At 46.4% G+C, this 18,346-nt stretch overlaps 1 protein-coding gene across 5 annotated transcripts in view; it reads left to right on the top strand.

Moving 5' to 3' along the window:
• znrf3 (zinc and ring finger 3) overlaps positions 1 to 18,346 on the top strand; it is a 58,499-nt gene that overhangs the window by 34,589 nt on the left and 5,564 nt on the right. The window contains exons 1-5 of one of the 5 annotated variants that reach the window (XM_023812353.2): positions 12,321 to 14,820; positions 15,286 to 15,360; positions 16,756 to 16,887; positions 17,383 to 17,493; positions 17,605 to 17,772. In XM_023812353.2, the coding sequence (XP_023668121.2) occupies positions 16,828 to 16,887; positions 17,383 to 17,493; positions 17,605 to 17,772 (339 nt within the window). In that variant the 5' untranslated portion in view covers positions 12,321 to 14,820; positions 15,286 to 15,360; positions 16,756 to 16,827. Of the gene's footprint in view, positions 1 to 12,320; positions 14,821 to 15,267; positions 15,361 to 16,755; positions 16,888 to 17,382; positions 17,494 to 17,604; positions 17,773 to 18,346 lie in introns of those variants that run through there. The other 4 variants (XM_023812352.2, XM_023812351.2, XM_023812350.2 and 1 more) reach the window with 4 other exon arrangements.

Here is an 18,346-nt window from a genome sequence, read left to right as displayed (position 1 = left end):
GTTCTATGCTGTTTGGTGTGTTTATGCCTGTTAATGCTTAGATGGAATGTGAACACACACACACACACACACACACACACACACACACCACACACACCCGCCACATGGCAGCCTCACTGGACAGCTCCTCATGGCCCTTTCGGACATGTCCGGAACCTGGGCCAATGGGCCCCCGTCTGCTTTGTTGTGTTGCCAGCGTGATGCCTTCTCTTTCGAGAGTCACGCCAGCCCGACTGACACTTTGGGCGGTGGCGACACCCCCACCATCATCACTGCCCCCCCCCGCACCCCCCTTGAGCCTTTCATCTCAGTGACAAGTCGGGTCTTCCAATTACATCAGCCTTTGACAAGCTGGGGAATGTGTGGGCTGGTTTGGTTTTGGTGGAATGGGGGATGGGGCTGTCAAAGTGGGTGTGGTCATTGGGAAATGGGTGGGGCTGTAGGGAAGTGGGTGTGGCCAGTATGAGAGAGAGAGAGAGAGAGAGAGAATATATATATTTTTTTGTTCCCTTCATGCCAGGACTGCTGCAGAGTAGCTCTGTGGCACAGAAACGTTACAAGCAAAAAGGGGGCAGCTTTATAGGCTTTTGCTTCTCCTCCATTCTCCCCTTTTTGCCAGGCTGTGTTCCCTAACCACCACCACCACCCCCCCATGGGAACGCCTGAAGCTCCAACCCTCATCAGTCAGTATTAATTATAAATCACACGCACGGCTCCCCCTGGGGGTCCGGTGCCTGTGTAGCAGCCGATGCACGTCACCGCCGAGCATCAGTTCAGCTTAATGACGCAGGAGCCCAAACCGCTGTGGCCGTCTTCTGGGTCGCGCTGTGCCGTTCGGGATGCCGGATGAGCCCTGTCCACCTGCAGTGAAGGTGAACGGCGCCGCCAATGACATCAGGGCGGCGGGATTGCGGGCTCCGCCCCCGTATGAGGTTACGGTAACCACAGGGAGGGCTGTAAAGAGAGAATCCCGTTTCCTGCACGTCGTCATGCTCGGCGTCCGGCTTTCTGGGTGCTTGTCACACCGTCTCTTTGCAGCAGTGACTTATTGTTCCTGAATAGTTTTTCAGTCACTGAACTAATTCATCTTTTTACTGTTTATCAACAGGCAGCTTTGTTACTACATGAACAGAGATGTTAGGCACAGCTTAATGTGCTTTCCCTGGGACTACACTGTCCTCATTGCCCTTCCTAATAGTTTTGTCCTCAGTAACTTATTAACTTACTTTTTGCTTTAAGCATCAAGATTTCAAACAGTTCTTTGGTTACTAGAGCAGGCTTAGGTATAACATTTTTCAACATCTAATAAAACGCTGTCTTCTAAATCCCTAATATATGAACCCTGTAGCAAAATGAATCTGTAATATTTGAGGTATTAAGAATGAGGTTCTAATGAATCTGAACAAAGGGCCTCTTTGTGTATCTGATTGCATTTGTCTTGTGCCACAGTCCGTAATGGAAATTCTAGCCGTATCATAAATGATCATCAATCTTTAGGTCTTCAGCCATGTTTATTTGCTGAGCATAGCAACAGTATCTGACTGTAAGGTTTATATTCAATTTGATTTTATCTGTTTAGCAGATACTATTCCCTGAAGGTTGGTGCATGTAGGTACAGTTTAGCAACTGATGAGACCATCAGTGCAAAACGCGTTAATTGTTAAGTTGAAGCTCCCACAGTCTCATTGTAAGAAGAAAAACATGTCTGTGTACCATTTAGAGGTTTAATACAGCGTTACAGTTAATGCAGATCACAGAAGTGACTCTGAAACACAAAGGTGTGTGGGAAGTAGCGGCGAGTCCCTCAATGTGACCTCATGAATACAAAAAAAACTGACACCGGCCTCAATTCATGGAGACGTCAACAGGTTTGACTCGGAGACGCTAGTAATTATGTGGTCTGCTGCTTCCAGCTTAATCATCTTCTTCTTAATCCACGGAAGCCACAGTAAGTGATAGCTATTGATTCCCAGGGGTAAAGGATACCAGTGAGCTTTGTTGGTTCTCCTCACTTTGTTTTTATAGTTTTCCCCCGTTTCCTGCTGCAGTCATCGGTTTTGTACGTGGCGCTCACTGTCCAGACAGGAGTCTGTACGGCGTCATCGCGTACAAGGGCTGAGGAATGACAGCAACATCGTTGTCGGTGAAAATCGAAGAACAGCATGAAGTAGTTTTGACGTTACCATTACTCATCATGCAATTCCCCCATCCCCCCCCCCCCCCTGGTGTTATTGTCAGAGTGCAGCCCAAGGAGGGGGTGGTATGGGTGTTATTATGGACTGTCTGGTCATTTACAGCACCACCCTCAGCATGAGTGTGCCATTGGTCGCTTCCCCTTCTTTAATTGGATGGTAGGAGACATTCCAAATTAAAGGCTTCCCCTTGTTGGGAGGATACTGGTCTTCCTGTCACTTAAATCGTTAGGTTATTGTCTAAATGACAGATAGCGCTTAGCTTTCTTAATAGGCCTGCAGGTCACTGGATTGTGACGATTTCCCGATGGAAGAAATATTACCCATCATCCCTCGTCTGACCTGCCCAATGAAACGCAGGCACGGAAGGACTTTGTTTTTCTTTTATAAAATTTCAGGAATATTATGCTTTGATAGGCTATGGTTTCCCTCTTAATCTGTTTGTTTATATGTGAAATTCTTTCTCCGTTTTACAAATCCTCCCTGATTTTGTGAGACTGAGCTTTTTATCTTTAGAATGTCAGGGTCTGCATCTTGAGAGATGTTTGGACAGAGTAATAGTTTTTTAATTGGCATTTGGGGAATTGGTGCCCTGTTATTATGCTTGATTTTAAGTTTTTTTTTTTTTTCTTAAATTTTGCCTTGGCTTATGCTGGAGAACCATCTGAGTTGGGGCTATGTATGAGGTTATGAATAATCTGATTGGACGAGCTCACAAAAGAAACCCTCCCCCCCCCCCCCCCCCCATCATGGACACCCCCCCCCCCTTTCTGAGAAGGAGGGAAAGTTGGTGGGGGGGGGGGGATCAGAGGCTCAGAACATGAAACCTCTGTCATGGATTCCCTTTTCATGTTTGCCCCAACTTGCCAATATTATCTTGCTGGATTTTCCTGGCGGGGCGTCTGAGGTTTGCCTGCCAGGCACCCCCCCCCCCCCCCCACCCTCAGCAAGCCACGTTTTTGTCTGCACGGCCCCCGGAATATGAAATCATGGCTTCTTGGGCTGGGAACCCACTGAGCTAGTTGCCATGGGCACTGGGAAGCGCTCTCTGTCATTCGGCTCAAAGTGAGCCGTCGCCGAGCGGAATTACCCCGCTCTGAATGAGAAGCAAAATGACCATTATTAAACTTCACCGCTTGGGCCCCCACCGAAATAGAAAGAAGAAAGGACCCATGGGGACTTAAGACTAAAGAGGGAGCGAAGGAGGGAGGGCTGCAAATGAAAGGAAGGGCGAGTGCAGAGGCATTGCAGCAGAGGTAAACTTTTTAGGAAATGGGTCGACGGTCTTCAAACGCGAGGCGGCCCCCGTTCTCCCGGGTGAACTCTTCAACCCGCAAACTCGGCTCAAATTAAAAATGTCTTTGGATTGCGCAGTGTTTGAAGTGCAGAAAGCCTGCTCTACGTAAACTTTACAGCAGTGTGTGTGTGTGTGTGTGTGTGTGTGTGTGTGTGTGAGAGAGAGAGAGAGAGAGAGAGAGAGATGGAGAGAATGAAAAAGCAGGAACTGGGTGTGTGTTTCAAGAGGGAACTTTGCAGATGGCTTTTTTTGTGTGTGTGTGTGTGTGCTTGTATTGGATGGGAGTTCATCAGGGCCTCCTTCCGGGTCCATTTCTGGTTATGCTGCTAGCAGGTTAACCACGTTCCACAGTCCCTGGCAGAGGGTTCTGCTTTCCTTATGTGGAGTGACCCCCTCCTTGGGAGGTGGGCTGGGATTTTAGGCCCCCTTTTCTGTGGTGCGAATGGGGGGTGGGGGGTGGGGTTTGCTGCCCAGCTGTGACCTGACAGTGTGAGCTAATCAGCGGGGGGGGTTTACTGAAGTGGGTTGGGCCTGGGCAAGTTGGTGGGTGGCTGGGGGGAGCAGGCACACCTGGCAGCGGGGGGAGACTCTGGGCCCTTTCCATGTTCACTATGAATGGGTGTGGACAGGCAGGAACCAGCAGGGAATGGGCTGAGTCCACCATTGTCCTTCCTCGGAGGAGGAGGAGAAGAAACTCGTTGTCTGGGATGATCGGAGATTTGTGCTCCGTGTGGCTGTGGGGGGAGTCGGGGGGCAGGGAGCAGAGGCGGCTCCCCTTTTCCAAATGGGAACACAGATGAATGGTACATCCGGGTGTGGCTGAGTGCAGGGTCTGTGCTTCAGGTGCGGATGACCTGTTTATCAGATCCTCCACATAGATGCTTAGACTGCACAGGTTTAAGTGGTGGTCCAGTGCCTGTGGACATGATCTTTCAGTATGAGTATTTTAATAGGCTAAGTGGAATGTGTACAAAGGCTAATGTGATCCCACTGAGATCCTTTCTCCCCTGTATGGAGGAAGGTGACATCCTGCTTATGCGTCGAGATGAGTTTAACTCTGCCCAAACTATGTGTAGATGCTGAGTAGTGAATCAGTGGGCAACCATGGATGGAGGTGTTTGCTGAGAATGACCACGGAACCACTAAGCGTGCAAAGAGGGTCCAGCAGCCGCCCTCCTGGGCACCTGGAGGCTCCTTTGGCTGAGAAAGCCGTCAGTTGACATAGGTTGTTGGGAGGCAGAGTTACTCTTTTGTGCTGTGTTATGGAAACTACCCCCACCCCCCCGGCCGCCTGCCACCGACCCACACACCCGCATCTCTGAACAGTGTTTTATGTTCTCCGATGGGTGTGTCCAGAGAGTGCACTGCAAAAGCAAACATGTAAGAAAGGCAGGCAGCACGCCGTGAACATGGGGTGTGCTTGTCTACGTGCGTGCGTGCGTGCGTGTGTGTGTGGATTAGGTTTATATGTCCCCCACAATGTAATAAAAACCCATTTTTTTGACATTGTGGGGACCATTTTCAGGTTCCCACAAAGGTCTGTTAATGCAGTCAAAAAAGTAAAAACGTCAAAAGTCTCGTATTTTGTTTGGCTACTTATGGTTAAGGTTAGGGCTGGGTAGGGATTAAGGTAGTTATGTTAGGATTAGAGTTTTCTACATAGAAATCAATGGCGAGTCCCCACAAAGATATAATTACAAACCTGCGTGCATGCGTGCGCACGCGCGGTAACAGCGAAGACACGACCAGAACCAGCCCTTTGAAGTGAGGAGTGCGTAGATTTATGGCGCCTTGGCTGAAGCTGCTCCCCCCTCCAGCCCGCTGTACCGGACTCCCTAGTTGGGGGTGGGGGGAGGGGGGTGCAGGTTAGACCAGTTGACTGCAGATCAGAGTCGTTCATCTTTACACGCATTTCGTTGTACTGTAAGCTTGATAAGCATTCTTATTTACTAAATATTGCAAACTCGTCAGCGTTTGCCTTCAGCTAGCTGGGCTAATGATGACCCAGCACCTGAAACAAAGGGCCTGTTATCGCTGGGGAGAGATGAAAGTGGCACGTTGGGATGCTCAGGCCTTAAAGGGGCTCACCGTCTCTCGCATTTGGGTGGAAAAAAATCGCTGTTTGCGTTTAAGAAAGTAAATGAAGCTTCACTTCAATTGAGTTTGCTGTGCCTTTAAATGATGGGGTTCACACTGGCGAAAATTCACATCACATCAATTTCTCATTAATGTAATTAAATATTGTCTGTTTTGTTTTTTTTTTAAACTTGAATTTTCAGGTGGCCCCAAACTTATGGTCAGCTGCTCATATGTGAATCTTTAATTGATTTCAGGCAGCAGGGTTGAAATGGTGTTACATAAAACTAAACTGCAAACAACAAATGCGATATGCATTTGGAATAGAGTGCACTTTGAGGGAATGCCGACTGCCCCTTTAAGCTGGTGCAGCAGAATAGAGTAAGCAGTCACCGTAGCGGGTCAGCAGAGAGAGGTCTTGCTCCCCGCACTTTGGTGTCTAAAGGGTTAAGCACTTCCCAGCCGAGGATCCGTGAAGGTCCAGTCCTGACCTGCTGCCGTGTTTGGCCAGAGAGGAATACTCCTTTCGAAAATGGGATACCATTACAAAGGGAGATGATACCTACACACAAGCAGAGACTTGGACCTTGGGGCGTATTTATGGTGGGGGGGGGGGGGTGCCTAGAAAAAGATGGTACAATGTGTCACCCTCTAATTAGGGCCATAGAAATTGCCTGCTAAATAAGCATAGACTGAGCTCTTCCTGTGTCACTGCTGTCCTATATAAACCACATTCAGAAGTGGAGCTTCCTTTTCCACTGGGAAGCTGGATCATTTTCATTTGTTTACTCATGAAACTGATCAAATTGCTGGTGAGTTGCAGCTCTCAGCGTTGGACAGAGAAGTTCACATTCTGGTGGAGGATTCTTGTCGTGACCTTGTTGCCGTCATCTTGAGCAGAAACACCGACACAAAATAATTTATCAGTCAAAGAAACTAATTGGGAAAGTTTGGCACGGTGGTAAAAGGCATGTTCTCGTGACCCGGCTCACCTTTGGCCCGTGTCTTTTTATCATATTTGGTGACTGCGGTCTCCCCATCTGTAATTAAGCTTGGTTCCGTGATGTTTCCGACTGGCCCGAGAGGGTGATAAGTCTTGCTCCTAGCCAGTTTGGGTATTACGGCTTCCGTTAGTTATGCTTTCATCTTATCAGCATCTATGCCATAGTTGTCACTGACTATTTTGGGCTCTTCAAAGCTATCGGGCTTCCGTGGTGAAAGTAATCCAGCTTCCTGCCCCCCCCCCCACCCATCCCCTCAACCCCTGTGTGACAACAGAGGTGTGGCCTTTCTGAATGCCAGTGTCCTTGAGAGGAAAAGGACGCCCAAGAAGGACAAAAAAGCTGAAGTAAGAGTCTTACGCTTCCGTTTTGTGTACTTCGGAGATCCTCTGAAGGCTCCAAGTAGTCCAAGCCTCTCATATGGCCGAGTATAGTTCTTTGTATTAAACATCCTCCTTAGGTAGCTTAAACAGGGCAGCATCTGTCTGTCCAGTGTGTGGCTGTGTCCGAATTCAAGGGTTGCATCCTTCTAAGGCTGCATTCAAAGACTGAACGTGTCATAGCTGTGCGAGAGGGCCGTTCCATTTCGGAGGCTCCTTCAAATGCAGCCTAGAAATGTGTTATGTGTCATTCTTTTGTCCAGATCCCAAGATTCATCGCGCAAACTTTTGAAAGGACACAGCCTACTAAGGCTACTTAGACCGTGTCTTTCGTAGGATGCAGCTCCTGAATTCGGACACAGCCTGTATATCCATCCATCCATCCATCCATTCGTCCATCTTGGTGAGGGCTGGTAGCCGGCCCCAGGGAGCACAAGGGTACACCCTGAACGGGATGCCAGTCTCAGATTTACATTGTCGGTTATTTGGAGGGAGAAGGCACAGAAACTGCATTAATAGCCTGATGTCGTCATCACATGTATAATAAAATAAAAATTGTATAATAATTTAAAAAAAAACGGAACTCTGATCGATCCCCAGTGACTGTGTCAGAGAGATGATTATGATTATGCTGCAAGGGTTGGTGCTTCATAATTATTTATGCTTTGCATAAGTGATCCAGGGTATGTTTGGTCTGGGGGTAAGAGAGCAAGAGGAGACGCTCTTGTTTGGGTGGGCATGCGGCTCAGTATTAATTTAGTAAAAAAAAAAAATTCCTCCCGGATTTCACAACAAAAAATGAGCAGTGCCAGTATTTGTAATCTGGTGCAGGGAAGTTGGGGAGGGGGGGGGGTGCTGGAAAAAAATGATTAACCAAAGTATCTAGTAAAGGAGTTAAAAGGGTCATATGTGAGAAAGACAGAAAGAGGAGGGGGGGGGGGGGGATGGTGGAGGGGCCTGTGGAGTGTGTGCTCCCCCCACTGTAATAATGCCTCAGTGTGTGGACACACGAGCTGGCTTTTATCTGCCTATAAACATATATTAGAAAAGGAAGTTAATGATGGTTTGAGGAAATCCCGTTACAGGTTCCTGCCGGTACAGGCGTTCTCCTCATAGCACTAGATCAGCTGTTAAATTTAACCAGTGTATGTTAAAGGTCATGCAGAATAATTATTTTCCTTCTGTTTGGTTAGTTTTTTTGGCTTTTTATACTTAAGCAGATTTGGTGATCAGTGATCATTGTTGACACGACACAGCACACAGTGGACAACAACAAAATGTGTCCTCTGCATTTAACCCATATGTGACATCGTGACATAGCAGGGGGCAGCTAATTCAGCACCCGGGGAGCAGTGCGTGGGGTTGATACCTTGCTCAGGGTACCTCAGTGCTGCCTTGCTGGTCGGGGATTTGAACCAGCAATCTTTCAATTAGAAATGTGCTTCCCTGACCATTAAGTCACCACTGCCCACAAGAAGCTGGTCTGGTAAAGCCACCTGCAGATGGGTGAATGTAACGGTGGGAGGAAGGTGTGAAGGTGACCAAGATCCAGCTCTTGCAGCAGCAGCAGGATGACACAGCCGGAGTGACTTAGGAGTTATTGACATGTATGTGAGCATGTGGCGTGAAGCTACGTGGCGCCGGACGTAATCGATGGTAACGTTATCGAGAGCTATTAGACAGTCCGAACAAGTAGCGTTTATTAGCAGAGTGGGTGGGCCTATTAATTTTGATTAATGCTGAATAGTTCGGATCCTCATCTTGAGCTGGACTTTAAAATGAGCTGCCCAGAAATGGGGCCTTGGATTCTGAAATGCAGAGAGGATGCTCTCATTAAATTTGATTTGGGCCCCTTCTCTCTCAACTGTCACACAATGGTTCACGCTTCTAAGAGTTCACGTCAGGACCAGTTGGCCATCCTTCTGTGTTTGCTGCCCAGCATTCCTCTCCTGGGTCGGGGGGTTGGGGGGGTGGGCTGTTCCTTTTTCTTGCCTTTCACATTTTATGCTCCTGGGACCTCTCTGTGAAGAAGACGATTTGGCCGATTTCGGTGGAAAGCTCGAGGCAGATGGTTCCCTTCCTTGAAGATTTGATAAGGCTTTGATAGGAGTGCTGCTTTTCCTGCGGTCTCGGGGCTCCCCTCTGGCTGGGTCGGTCTGCTAGCCGAGTGGCGAAGCCCCTTTTCCCGGCAGAATCTGCCGACTCGTGCTTTGATTGCCCCTGAAGCCACAGTGCAGACTGGAGTTCATTAATTCTGCAGTACTTCAGAGCCACCAGGTTGATTGCCAAATCATATGGAGTACTCTGCTGAAAGGAAAAATGGGAACTTATAAATAACTTCCTTTAATATCAAATCTTTCCTGGGAAAATAACTTAACGTCTTACTCTGAGTGAGGAGGCCACACAGGGTTCTGTGTTCTGCTCGTAAGTGCTGTCAGGGCTGGTTATGGGGAACTGATGGCATGGGGCTTGCTATTTTGCTGGATAGCTTTTGCCTTTTGGAGCTATTTGAAGGGCCAGAAACCACTTTTCGTGTATTTGTCAGCTTGTCAACCGAAGTTAAACCTGGATGTCTAGGACAAGTGGAGATAAGGTCCACTAAGGACGTTTCTGAGGCTATTAACTTGGTGAAAGATATCAAGGGCTACATTTTTTTGGCAAGGCTTTGCTTTTGAGAATGTAAATTTTTAACCTAACCGTTTCAGTTTTTAATCAAGAGTTGAAAGAGCAGCACCCCTCGACCCTGTAGTGGATGGATGGATGGATGGAACAGCAACTGAACAATACCTTACATATACCTATTGAATTGTACAGTTTTATAATTTGGTGTGGTTTGTATGGTTCGTATAAACTTTTTGAATCTTAAACGATAATACCCTTTTTGATGTTCCCATGGTGACAGTGAAGGAAAAATGATCCGTGTTAACCGCCTCTGAACAATTGTGAAGAAACTTTTAATGGGAAATGTTCTGTCTTTTACTTTGCTGGACAAAGTTGACCCCTAGCTCTGCTTTCTTGTCAGTGATTAGCTTTAAATGGTTTGCGTGTAGTTGGATACTGAGCTAAATATGTACAATATAGTTAAGACTCACTGCTGCACCTCTGATCTTCCCTTGATCTCGGTTTGACTCAAGAGCCACGTGTTACCCTGAGCATCTTCTGTTTGTCTCTGACTTCTTGATTGCATTGATGGCTGTAAAGCCGCAGAGCAACCCTTGGTCTCTCAAGCATGTGCAGCATTAGGTGCTTAGCGTGTTGTCTATCTTGTTGGCTGGGAAGTTCTTTTCGGCCATTAAAAGAAAATTGCATAAATGTTTTGTGTTACAAATGCCCTGTGACCAGCTAGATGTTTATAAATTTCTATGGTTATGGTTAGGTGGCTAGGATCAGAGTAGTGATGACCAAAACAGCATTTCATGAACCATTTGCTGTATTTTTCAACCCCACTAGATGGTGCTGTCTGTTCAAAAAAAGATGGCTCTCAGGATGCCCCAAAATGAACCAAGAGCACCATCTAGTGGGGTCAAAAAATACAGCAAATGGTTCATGAGGCATCATTTTGGCCATCACAAGATCAGGGTCATTGGTAAGTGTAGGGTCCTGGTTAGGGTTAGGTGACTAGCCAGACTAGCTCTGTGGTATAAAAAGTGAAGTTTATTTTTAAATTATCTTATAGTACCTGGGTCCAGACGACAAATGTTTCATTTAATGTTTTTTTTTTTTTCCTTTTGTCTCAAGAGGATACCTGTAACACATGGGCCGAAATGGATAACAGGCTATCTTTCTGGTTGCAGGTGGGTGGACAGGGGCAGTGGTGTGTCGTTCCAGATCAGTGACACCCAACCCCCCACCACCACTGAAGTGGATGAAACACAATATAATACCACAACCACTAGACATTCTTCCAACCCCCACCATGTGACAGAGGTTTGCTCAAGACCAGTGTTGTGGTCTCTGTGTCGTTACTAATGTGTCCTATGGAAATAGCAGGCAGCCAAACCTGTTATCGACGGCCACTCTCAGTAATTTTACGTACCTCCATACTTTTAAGAAGGGAAACGGGATCTTTGGCAGGGGAAATTTTGCATTAATGAATTAACATTACACTAAAGTACAGTTCAACCTGCAGAATATCTAATTGTCTTAATTATAATATTGATGTAAGTTAAAATGAATGGATGAGAGTTCAACAGCAGGCATATTTGATATATCTGCTATTCTATTATAAGTGTGAACAAAATGCAAAGTGAAGACACTGAGTTTTTCTGTGCAGGTGAACCTCAGCTTTAGGGAATCACACACTCAGTTGCATACTTGGGCTCAGTGGTCTTGAATGGATGAGCTCGTTTTTCCCCTAAAGCAAAGAAAAAGTGAAATGAAACATGACAGAGATGTTAAATGTGAGGCGGGTGGAGCTTCACTGAGGCTGGAGTGCAACTGTACGGCCTTCAAGCAAAAGGTCTGGTTGTCTACAGTCCAATATCCCAGGCGGCCCAGCTGAGGAGCTGTTGTTGACTCTGAAGTCTGGAGCTTCACTGTCCCCCAGAATCGCATGCTAGTTCTGGGTGTCGGCCATTTCTGAAACTTCGGAGCAGAGCAGCCTGCAGCCTACGTGAACTTGAAAGAACCTTTTTGGTAATTATGCCAGCTCCATGGCTGTGAAGAAGTGAAGAACGACTTCTCCGTGTATAATAGGAAGTCTGTACTGGACACCTGGATCCCTTTCATGAGCAAGTTCGGGGAGGATTTGGTTGCTTTCAGGAGATGCTCACAGATTGTATTGGATCTCCACCTTAGCTTCATAAGGCTTGCCATCATCTGTCATTGCTCTTTTCTACTCTTTTCTAGGACAAGGTGGACAATTGGGTCTGTGTCACAATGAAGACATTTTTCTTTTAGCATTATTGCTTGGCACCATTACCGTGAGTCTAGTGTCAATTTATTGTGATGTTTACCTGGATCAGAACTGAGACTCTAGTGCGTTTGAATAGTGTATCAGCAGAGAACTATTCAATTGGTGAAGTATTTGTTCCTTGTATTGTTCCTATAACTCTTGAATGCAGCTGGAACTAAACTCCTAGGTGTTTGGGAGGTGGACAATGGTATTGGAGGGAGCAGTGTCTTTATGATAACAGCCAAACATTTACGGAGAGACAGAAGTAGGACCAGTTTCAACTCTGTGAGAGCCCAGTTTGACGCATCCCAGGGTGCTTTGTGTTTCACAGCTTTGGCAGAGGGGAATGGGGATGGGTTTAAAAAGAGTTTGGGAGGGATGGGGGGGTTTTAGCTGTTTTGTGGCCTACAGTTTGCCTGTAGGTACATTTTTTTTTTTCTCTCGTCAGGCAAGTCCCAGCAATGCATATCCTGCCAGTGCGAGGATTCTTTCTTTCTTAAGCTGTTTTACCAAGAGCTATTAATTATTAACTAGGATTGCAAACTTCAAAGGGGCACATTCTGACTGAACTAAATGGGCTTTAGCCTAGCACCCTGCAGTAAGGGGGAGGGCAGGGGGGTTTCTCCCCGTGTTTGATCATGAGGTATATCAAATTATAAAGGAAAAACTCTCCAGCTATGATGATGATAAAAGCGGAAGATGAAACTTTCTATGACATCGTCGGGGTATTAAAGTCCCTGTCGTCAACTTAGTGGCGCTGGCCACCACTAATATCTGCAGGTCTGCATGTTTAGGGCCGTTGGTGTAGTCAGGGAGGGTCGGTCATGCGGTCTGAGCGGAAGGGGAGGGTCAGGCAGCGTTGGCTGCTGCCCATCTGCTCTCTGGCTGAAAAAGCTTTCACATTTAAGTCTGTGTTAATGTTGGACAGCGAAGTCTTTGGTTTTTAGCCATTTGTACCTGGGGATTTTCATGAGCAGTATTAAGGTAGTTTAAGTTGAAGTCTGCAGAAGTTCTCTTTTATGGTGATAACACAATATGATAATTGCTTAGCTCTTTAAAGTAGAGTGAATAAAGTAGGCTGTATTGTCTTAACTTATATGTAACTTTTCAAGAATAGTTTCAGAATTTCACAGAGGAGAAAATGTCTTAAATTGAGACTACAAATGAGGTTTTCAATTCAGGTCTCATGTTAGACCTAAGATTTTAGGTATATCTCCCCCACCCCACCACCCAACACAAACCCTTTTAGAAAAAATCAGGGAGATAGTCTGGTGTACCACATAAACTGTCACTTAACTAAAATGTGAGTGAGGATATGGTTTCAGACTAAATATTGCAAAATCCCGCATCTGCGGGTCGTTTGTAGAATTGTCAGCCGCTTGCTGTTTTAGATGAAAGTTGAACAGGAATGAAGTTTTATCAGCGATGCCTGTGAGACTTTAAGGAATCCATCAGTCCCTTACATGTGAGGCACCGTGTAGCTTCTGACATCTGACAAGGCCTTTCCCATGAAGCCCCCAGCCAGATGGTGCTAAATGGGCAATGAAAGAGAAACGACTAATCACTTCGTGGATACGGACAAAGCTACAGGACACCATGACGTTGCTGTGTGACAGAATAGCCCTGGACTGTCTCTTTCGGAAGCCCCTGGATGGGGGGGGGGGGGACTTCTGCTCCTCACGTGGAATCGAGCTGGAAATTGAGCTACAGGAAGTTTACTTAAACCTGCCCATAGTGTCTCAGTAAAGAGCCGCTCCTGCACACAAATTACTTCCTATCTGCACCCTGTAATAATACAAATCTGGCTTCTGTGCACTGTTTTCAGACCTCAGACTTCCTCTTTGACCGGCGCTGAGGTGAGGGAGGACGGATGCTGGCCGGCAGACTATAGACTGCTATGGCGTGAGCAGTGTTCCCCGGGCTGTTAGTGATCTCCTCTTAGTTTTGCACCGTATGGAAATGGGATCTTGCCATCTAGCCTTATCCACATCCCCAACCTGCAGTTCATCTCCGTAAGAGGCGGGCGTCACATTCACATGAACTCCTATCGCCCAAGACGAGCCCGAACATTTGCTTGACTGCAGCCACACGCAGTGTACACACATTAGCGTCTGTATGAAGGTTAAATAGAGTTTGAAGGCAGTCATCTTTGCAATACAGAGTCCGTTAAATTCCTGCGGGGCTGGCCATTTATGACGTAGTAAAAGATTCTGCATGCTGTATGGAACCTGTTTTCTCACTTTCACTTAACAGCTTTAATAGCCCTGCAAACCTGGCTTAATTCGTCGCTTTTTTTTAATTAATTTCTTTTTTGCAGCACCAAAATAAGTTTCAGCATTAGAGCTGAAACGGCAGTATCTCAGCAGTATCTTAACGGCGGTAATATAATATCTTTTTAAGTCTCACATCTGGTCATGCCCTCAGATTGGCGGGAGCCATCAAGCTCATGCAACTGCAGGTCGGCGTCACGTTCTTTATGGTGGATGGTGCTGTGATGACAGTTGTACCGGAGGCTCGAGCACATGTGGCTGCATTTCTGTCTGAGAAGGCTGCCAGAAGGTGAAAACCAATTCCCCAAGGATGCTGGAACCTTGCACACTGGTTAGAGTAACACTGGGGCGCTGAGAAATTTGAAATAAAGATAAAGGTCTCTGTAAAAAGCTTGGGAATTCCTTTTAAAATATTTTTGTATTCTGCGGGTTCTGCTGTTTTCATTATCGGTAGTTCAAAGTTGAATCCCGGATTTTTGTTATCTGCAGTTTAACACAGAAGCCATCCTGAACTATAGTATACTTTTTCCCCTCTTGAAGCTCTTGAACTTTTTCCCCAGGCCGGCACTCTCAACGGTTTCCCTTGAATAAAAATTTGAATGGCAATGACTTGAATCTTGAAAGCAAATGATATCCTCAGAGTAGGCCCGCTTGTCTTAAGACCAAAGAATTAAGAAACTTTCCTCAGGCGGAAGACTTCAGTTTGCTAAGTAAGTAGGCCTATATTATTGCAAATTGCTTGCATTTTTTTCATCACTGGCTCGTTTGATATGAGAGGGACCTCTAGTGGACAGGAATGGAAATTGCAAGCTTTATTGGTTGAGAACAGTACAGATTATGCAAGCTATTTTGTGCATTTTTGAAATTCTGAAGCCTTTGCTCTTTCTGTAGTTTGTTATTGTTGTGTGGGTATTATAACCAAAAGCTCCTCTGTATGAAATTTAAGATGATTATATACTAGCTGCTGTTGTATTATCAGTGAGGACACTGATTGCACTGGTGGAGGAAAAGCTGATTATTTGTATGTTGCAGCATCTTTTAAATGGTCCAGCACTTAAAGACTGATCTACATGATTTGTGTTGTTGCAGACATGTTGGTGTTGTTGGGGCTGCGTGACTTTAACTGACTGTAAGTTTTTGTTTGTGGGTTTTTACAGTGTCCTCTCTCTTTTAAGGCTAAGCGAGCCGTACAGAGAGGAGCCACAGCAGTCATCTTCGACGTCTCCGAGAATCCGGACGCCATCGACCAGGTTTGTGTCCCGCTGCCGCAGTGCAGTGCTCTTTTTCTAAACAAACCTGCTGTCTTGCAGCCAGGTGACTGACGTATTTTTTTAAATGTTTGCGGTGCTTATCCCCGAATAATCGTGGTCAGACAGATGGCATCTCGTGGTGTGCTGCGTTTCTAAATGAGCGCTGTTCCTCAGTCTGAAAAATGACACAGCCCAATGTAGTTCAGCTTTCCAAATCTGTTCCATCATGAAGCAAAGTCCCCAAGAGGATTGTGGTGTCCCACTAACATGTAGGCATGGCCTGGACAAACCGTGGCCACTAGAACAATATCTACATTTCACAGATTTGGTCCTGTAGGCCTTGTGGGTACACTTGATCTATTCCCAAGGTGCGTTTGGCTTTGGTCCAGCCATTGGAATAACCACGCTAAAAATGGATCTTCTCACTACACAGTTACTAAATGTCCTTGACAACTTAATTGAGGTCTTAATAGTGCAGGAACTGTCCACTGACTTGCTTCAAAAACCATTGACCCACATTTTTGTGCATTTTTTTTTGTGCAATTTGTTTGCTGTTTTTGGTCATTTACCAAGAGTAGCAGTCCCATATTCATAGCGTTAGTGTGTATAAGGACAAAAATCAACTTCATTGACCACAAGGAAGGAAAAACCACAATATGAATATCCCTCAAACTGAAAATAGTCACGTTGCTTAGAATTTGTAGAAAGCAACATTAAGATTCAGAACTGCACTAAATTAAATAAAGGGAGCGAGTTGGAATAAAACTCGAGAGGTGATTTTCAAGTAAGTGTGAACTTCCTCTGGTAGACATAAACACGCACCTCTCACGGTCGCAGATCCCCACCGCCGCTCTCCTTTGTAAACGATGTGAAAAAGCACACATCTACGCGACTGGGCCAGCGGCAGCTTCCTCAAAGAGCTCCGCTTCCACTGTGTGGCTTGTAAGCCGACGGGAACAAAGCCTCCAGCTCAGGCGACGGACCCGGCGGAGTCCCAGCGCTCCGTGTTGAGGGGGGAAAAAAGGAGCGTGTTCCGGTTGGAACCGTGGCGATAAAAAAAGAAGGAGAATGTATGAATTGCTTTGGAATTTCCCGTGGGTTCTTCAAATTACAGACTCCAGCAGCAGACTCAAAAGGCACCCAGCAGACCAGGGAGAGGTTGACTTTGTCCAAATTCAGAACACTCAATTCCTTTAATCCCCTTTGAGACTCCTTCCCCCCCCCCCCGGGAAAACCGACTGTACTTTCTAGGTCTCCGGGTCTGTTTTTCACGTGGCTTGCCATGGGGCCGCGCTATTTAATCAGCCTCCAGTATTAAGCGTAATTCGGAATTTACGGAGGACTTTGTGGTTGGGGTTTCAACGTGTTGCCTTGTCTCTCCCCCCCTCCTCCCAGCTGAACCAAGTGGCTGAGGACCCTCTGAAAAGGCCCGTGGTGTATGTTAAGGGCACAGATGCTGTGAAGCTGATGAACATTGTGAACAAGCAGAAGATGGCACGGGCGAGAATCCAACACAGGCCACCCAGGGTAAGACCACCATGGTGACTGCAATGTTGCACTGGGTGTTTGTGTGTCTAGTTTCAGGTTAACTGAAAACTGTATCTTAATACTCCTTTGTTGGGCATTTCATACAAGGTAATATGCTCTGTGATTAGACAGGGACAGGTCATGCAGATTTTTTCCCCCAGAGTGCTTTGCTTCAGCAAGTCATTGACAGCTCTCCCTACAAAGTAGTTTCCACTAGCTTTCAGTACAAATACAATCCAATACATCATCGGAGATAGTCTCTTAGCCAAAATATGCAACATATTTTTTTAAATAAAATGTTCCCCTGAAAAGTGTTTCACATTAACACAGATAATAGCCTTTAATAATTTAGTCCGGTGAGTATAATAAGGATGATCTATGGGCATCACTATATGACAACTCTGGACAGTCTTGGACGGTAGCAAATGGCTAGTAACTAAATGAGCTCTTATGTCTTTCCTGTGTGATGTCTAATATACTGTTGATGGTCAACAGCAGCCTACAGAATATTTCGACATGGGAATCTTCCTTGCCTTTTTCGTGGTGGTGTCTCTGGTCTGCTTGGTGCTCCTCATCAAAATCAAGCTGAAGCAGCGGAGAAGCCAGGTGAGATCTTCAAGATTTCGACCACCGTTCCTAATAAGCATCTGTGAATGATGACTGGCTCTCGGCTATCTGTGGTGTGACCCCCCCCCCCCCATCCTGGACCTCCCACAGAGTTCCATGAACAGGATGGCCATCCAAGCACTGGAGAAGATGGAGACGCGCAAGTTCAAGGCCAAGAGCAAAGGGGCTCGCGAGAGCAGCTGTGGAGCCTCTGATTCGCTGAGCAGTAGCTCCACCTCCGACTGCGCCATCTGTCTGGAGAAGTACATCGATGGCGAGGTACGGAAGGTTTGACTCTTTCGGCTTTGCCCCGTCACGCCAGCCTCCATGTAGATTGCCCGCTGTGCGCTGCTGGCTGCCCGATTGTCACCTACTGCCATCCTCGCAGGCCACTCGTAACATCAAAGGCCGACACCCTCAGGGCACCACGTTTCACTGCCACTATGATTGATCAGCAGGGGTCAGGATATTTAACGTACCGGTTTATCAATCCTCCTCTGCAGGGAGCTTGTAGACGATAACATGCAGTAGAGCAGTTAGCAGTGCTGTTGTTTTAAAATGTCACAGAATGGAAGCACTGTTACGGTTTGGGGGCGTATATGTGTTTTTAATTTTTTTTTTTTTTTATGTGATGCTATTGAAAAGACATTTAAAGGTCTGGCCTGTAAAGAGGAAGTGCTAGTATAAAAGAGGGTGAATAGCATCAAAGGGATTTTTAGTGAGCAAGAAACACAAAGCCCTCGCAAAAAAAAAACACGGGCAGATCGGATGAGTCATACCAGAAAGCGAGCGGGGGGGAGGATAGCTTTGGCTGGGAACCCAGCGGTCTCTTAGCAACTGCAATCCCGAGGAA

The sequence above is a fragment of the Paramormyrops kingsleyae genome, chromosome 2, assembly GCF_048594095.1.
Source record: "Paramormyrops kingsleyae isolate MSU_618 chromosome 2, PKINGS_0.4, whole genome shotgun sequence".
NCBI classification, from domain to species: domain Eukaryota; kingdom Metazoa; phylum Chordata; class Actinopteri; order Osteoglossiformes; family Mormyridae; genus Paramormyrops; species Paramormyrops kingsleyae.
This window is presented reverse-complemented; position numbering and strand designations above follow the sequence as displayed.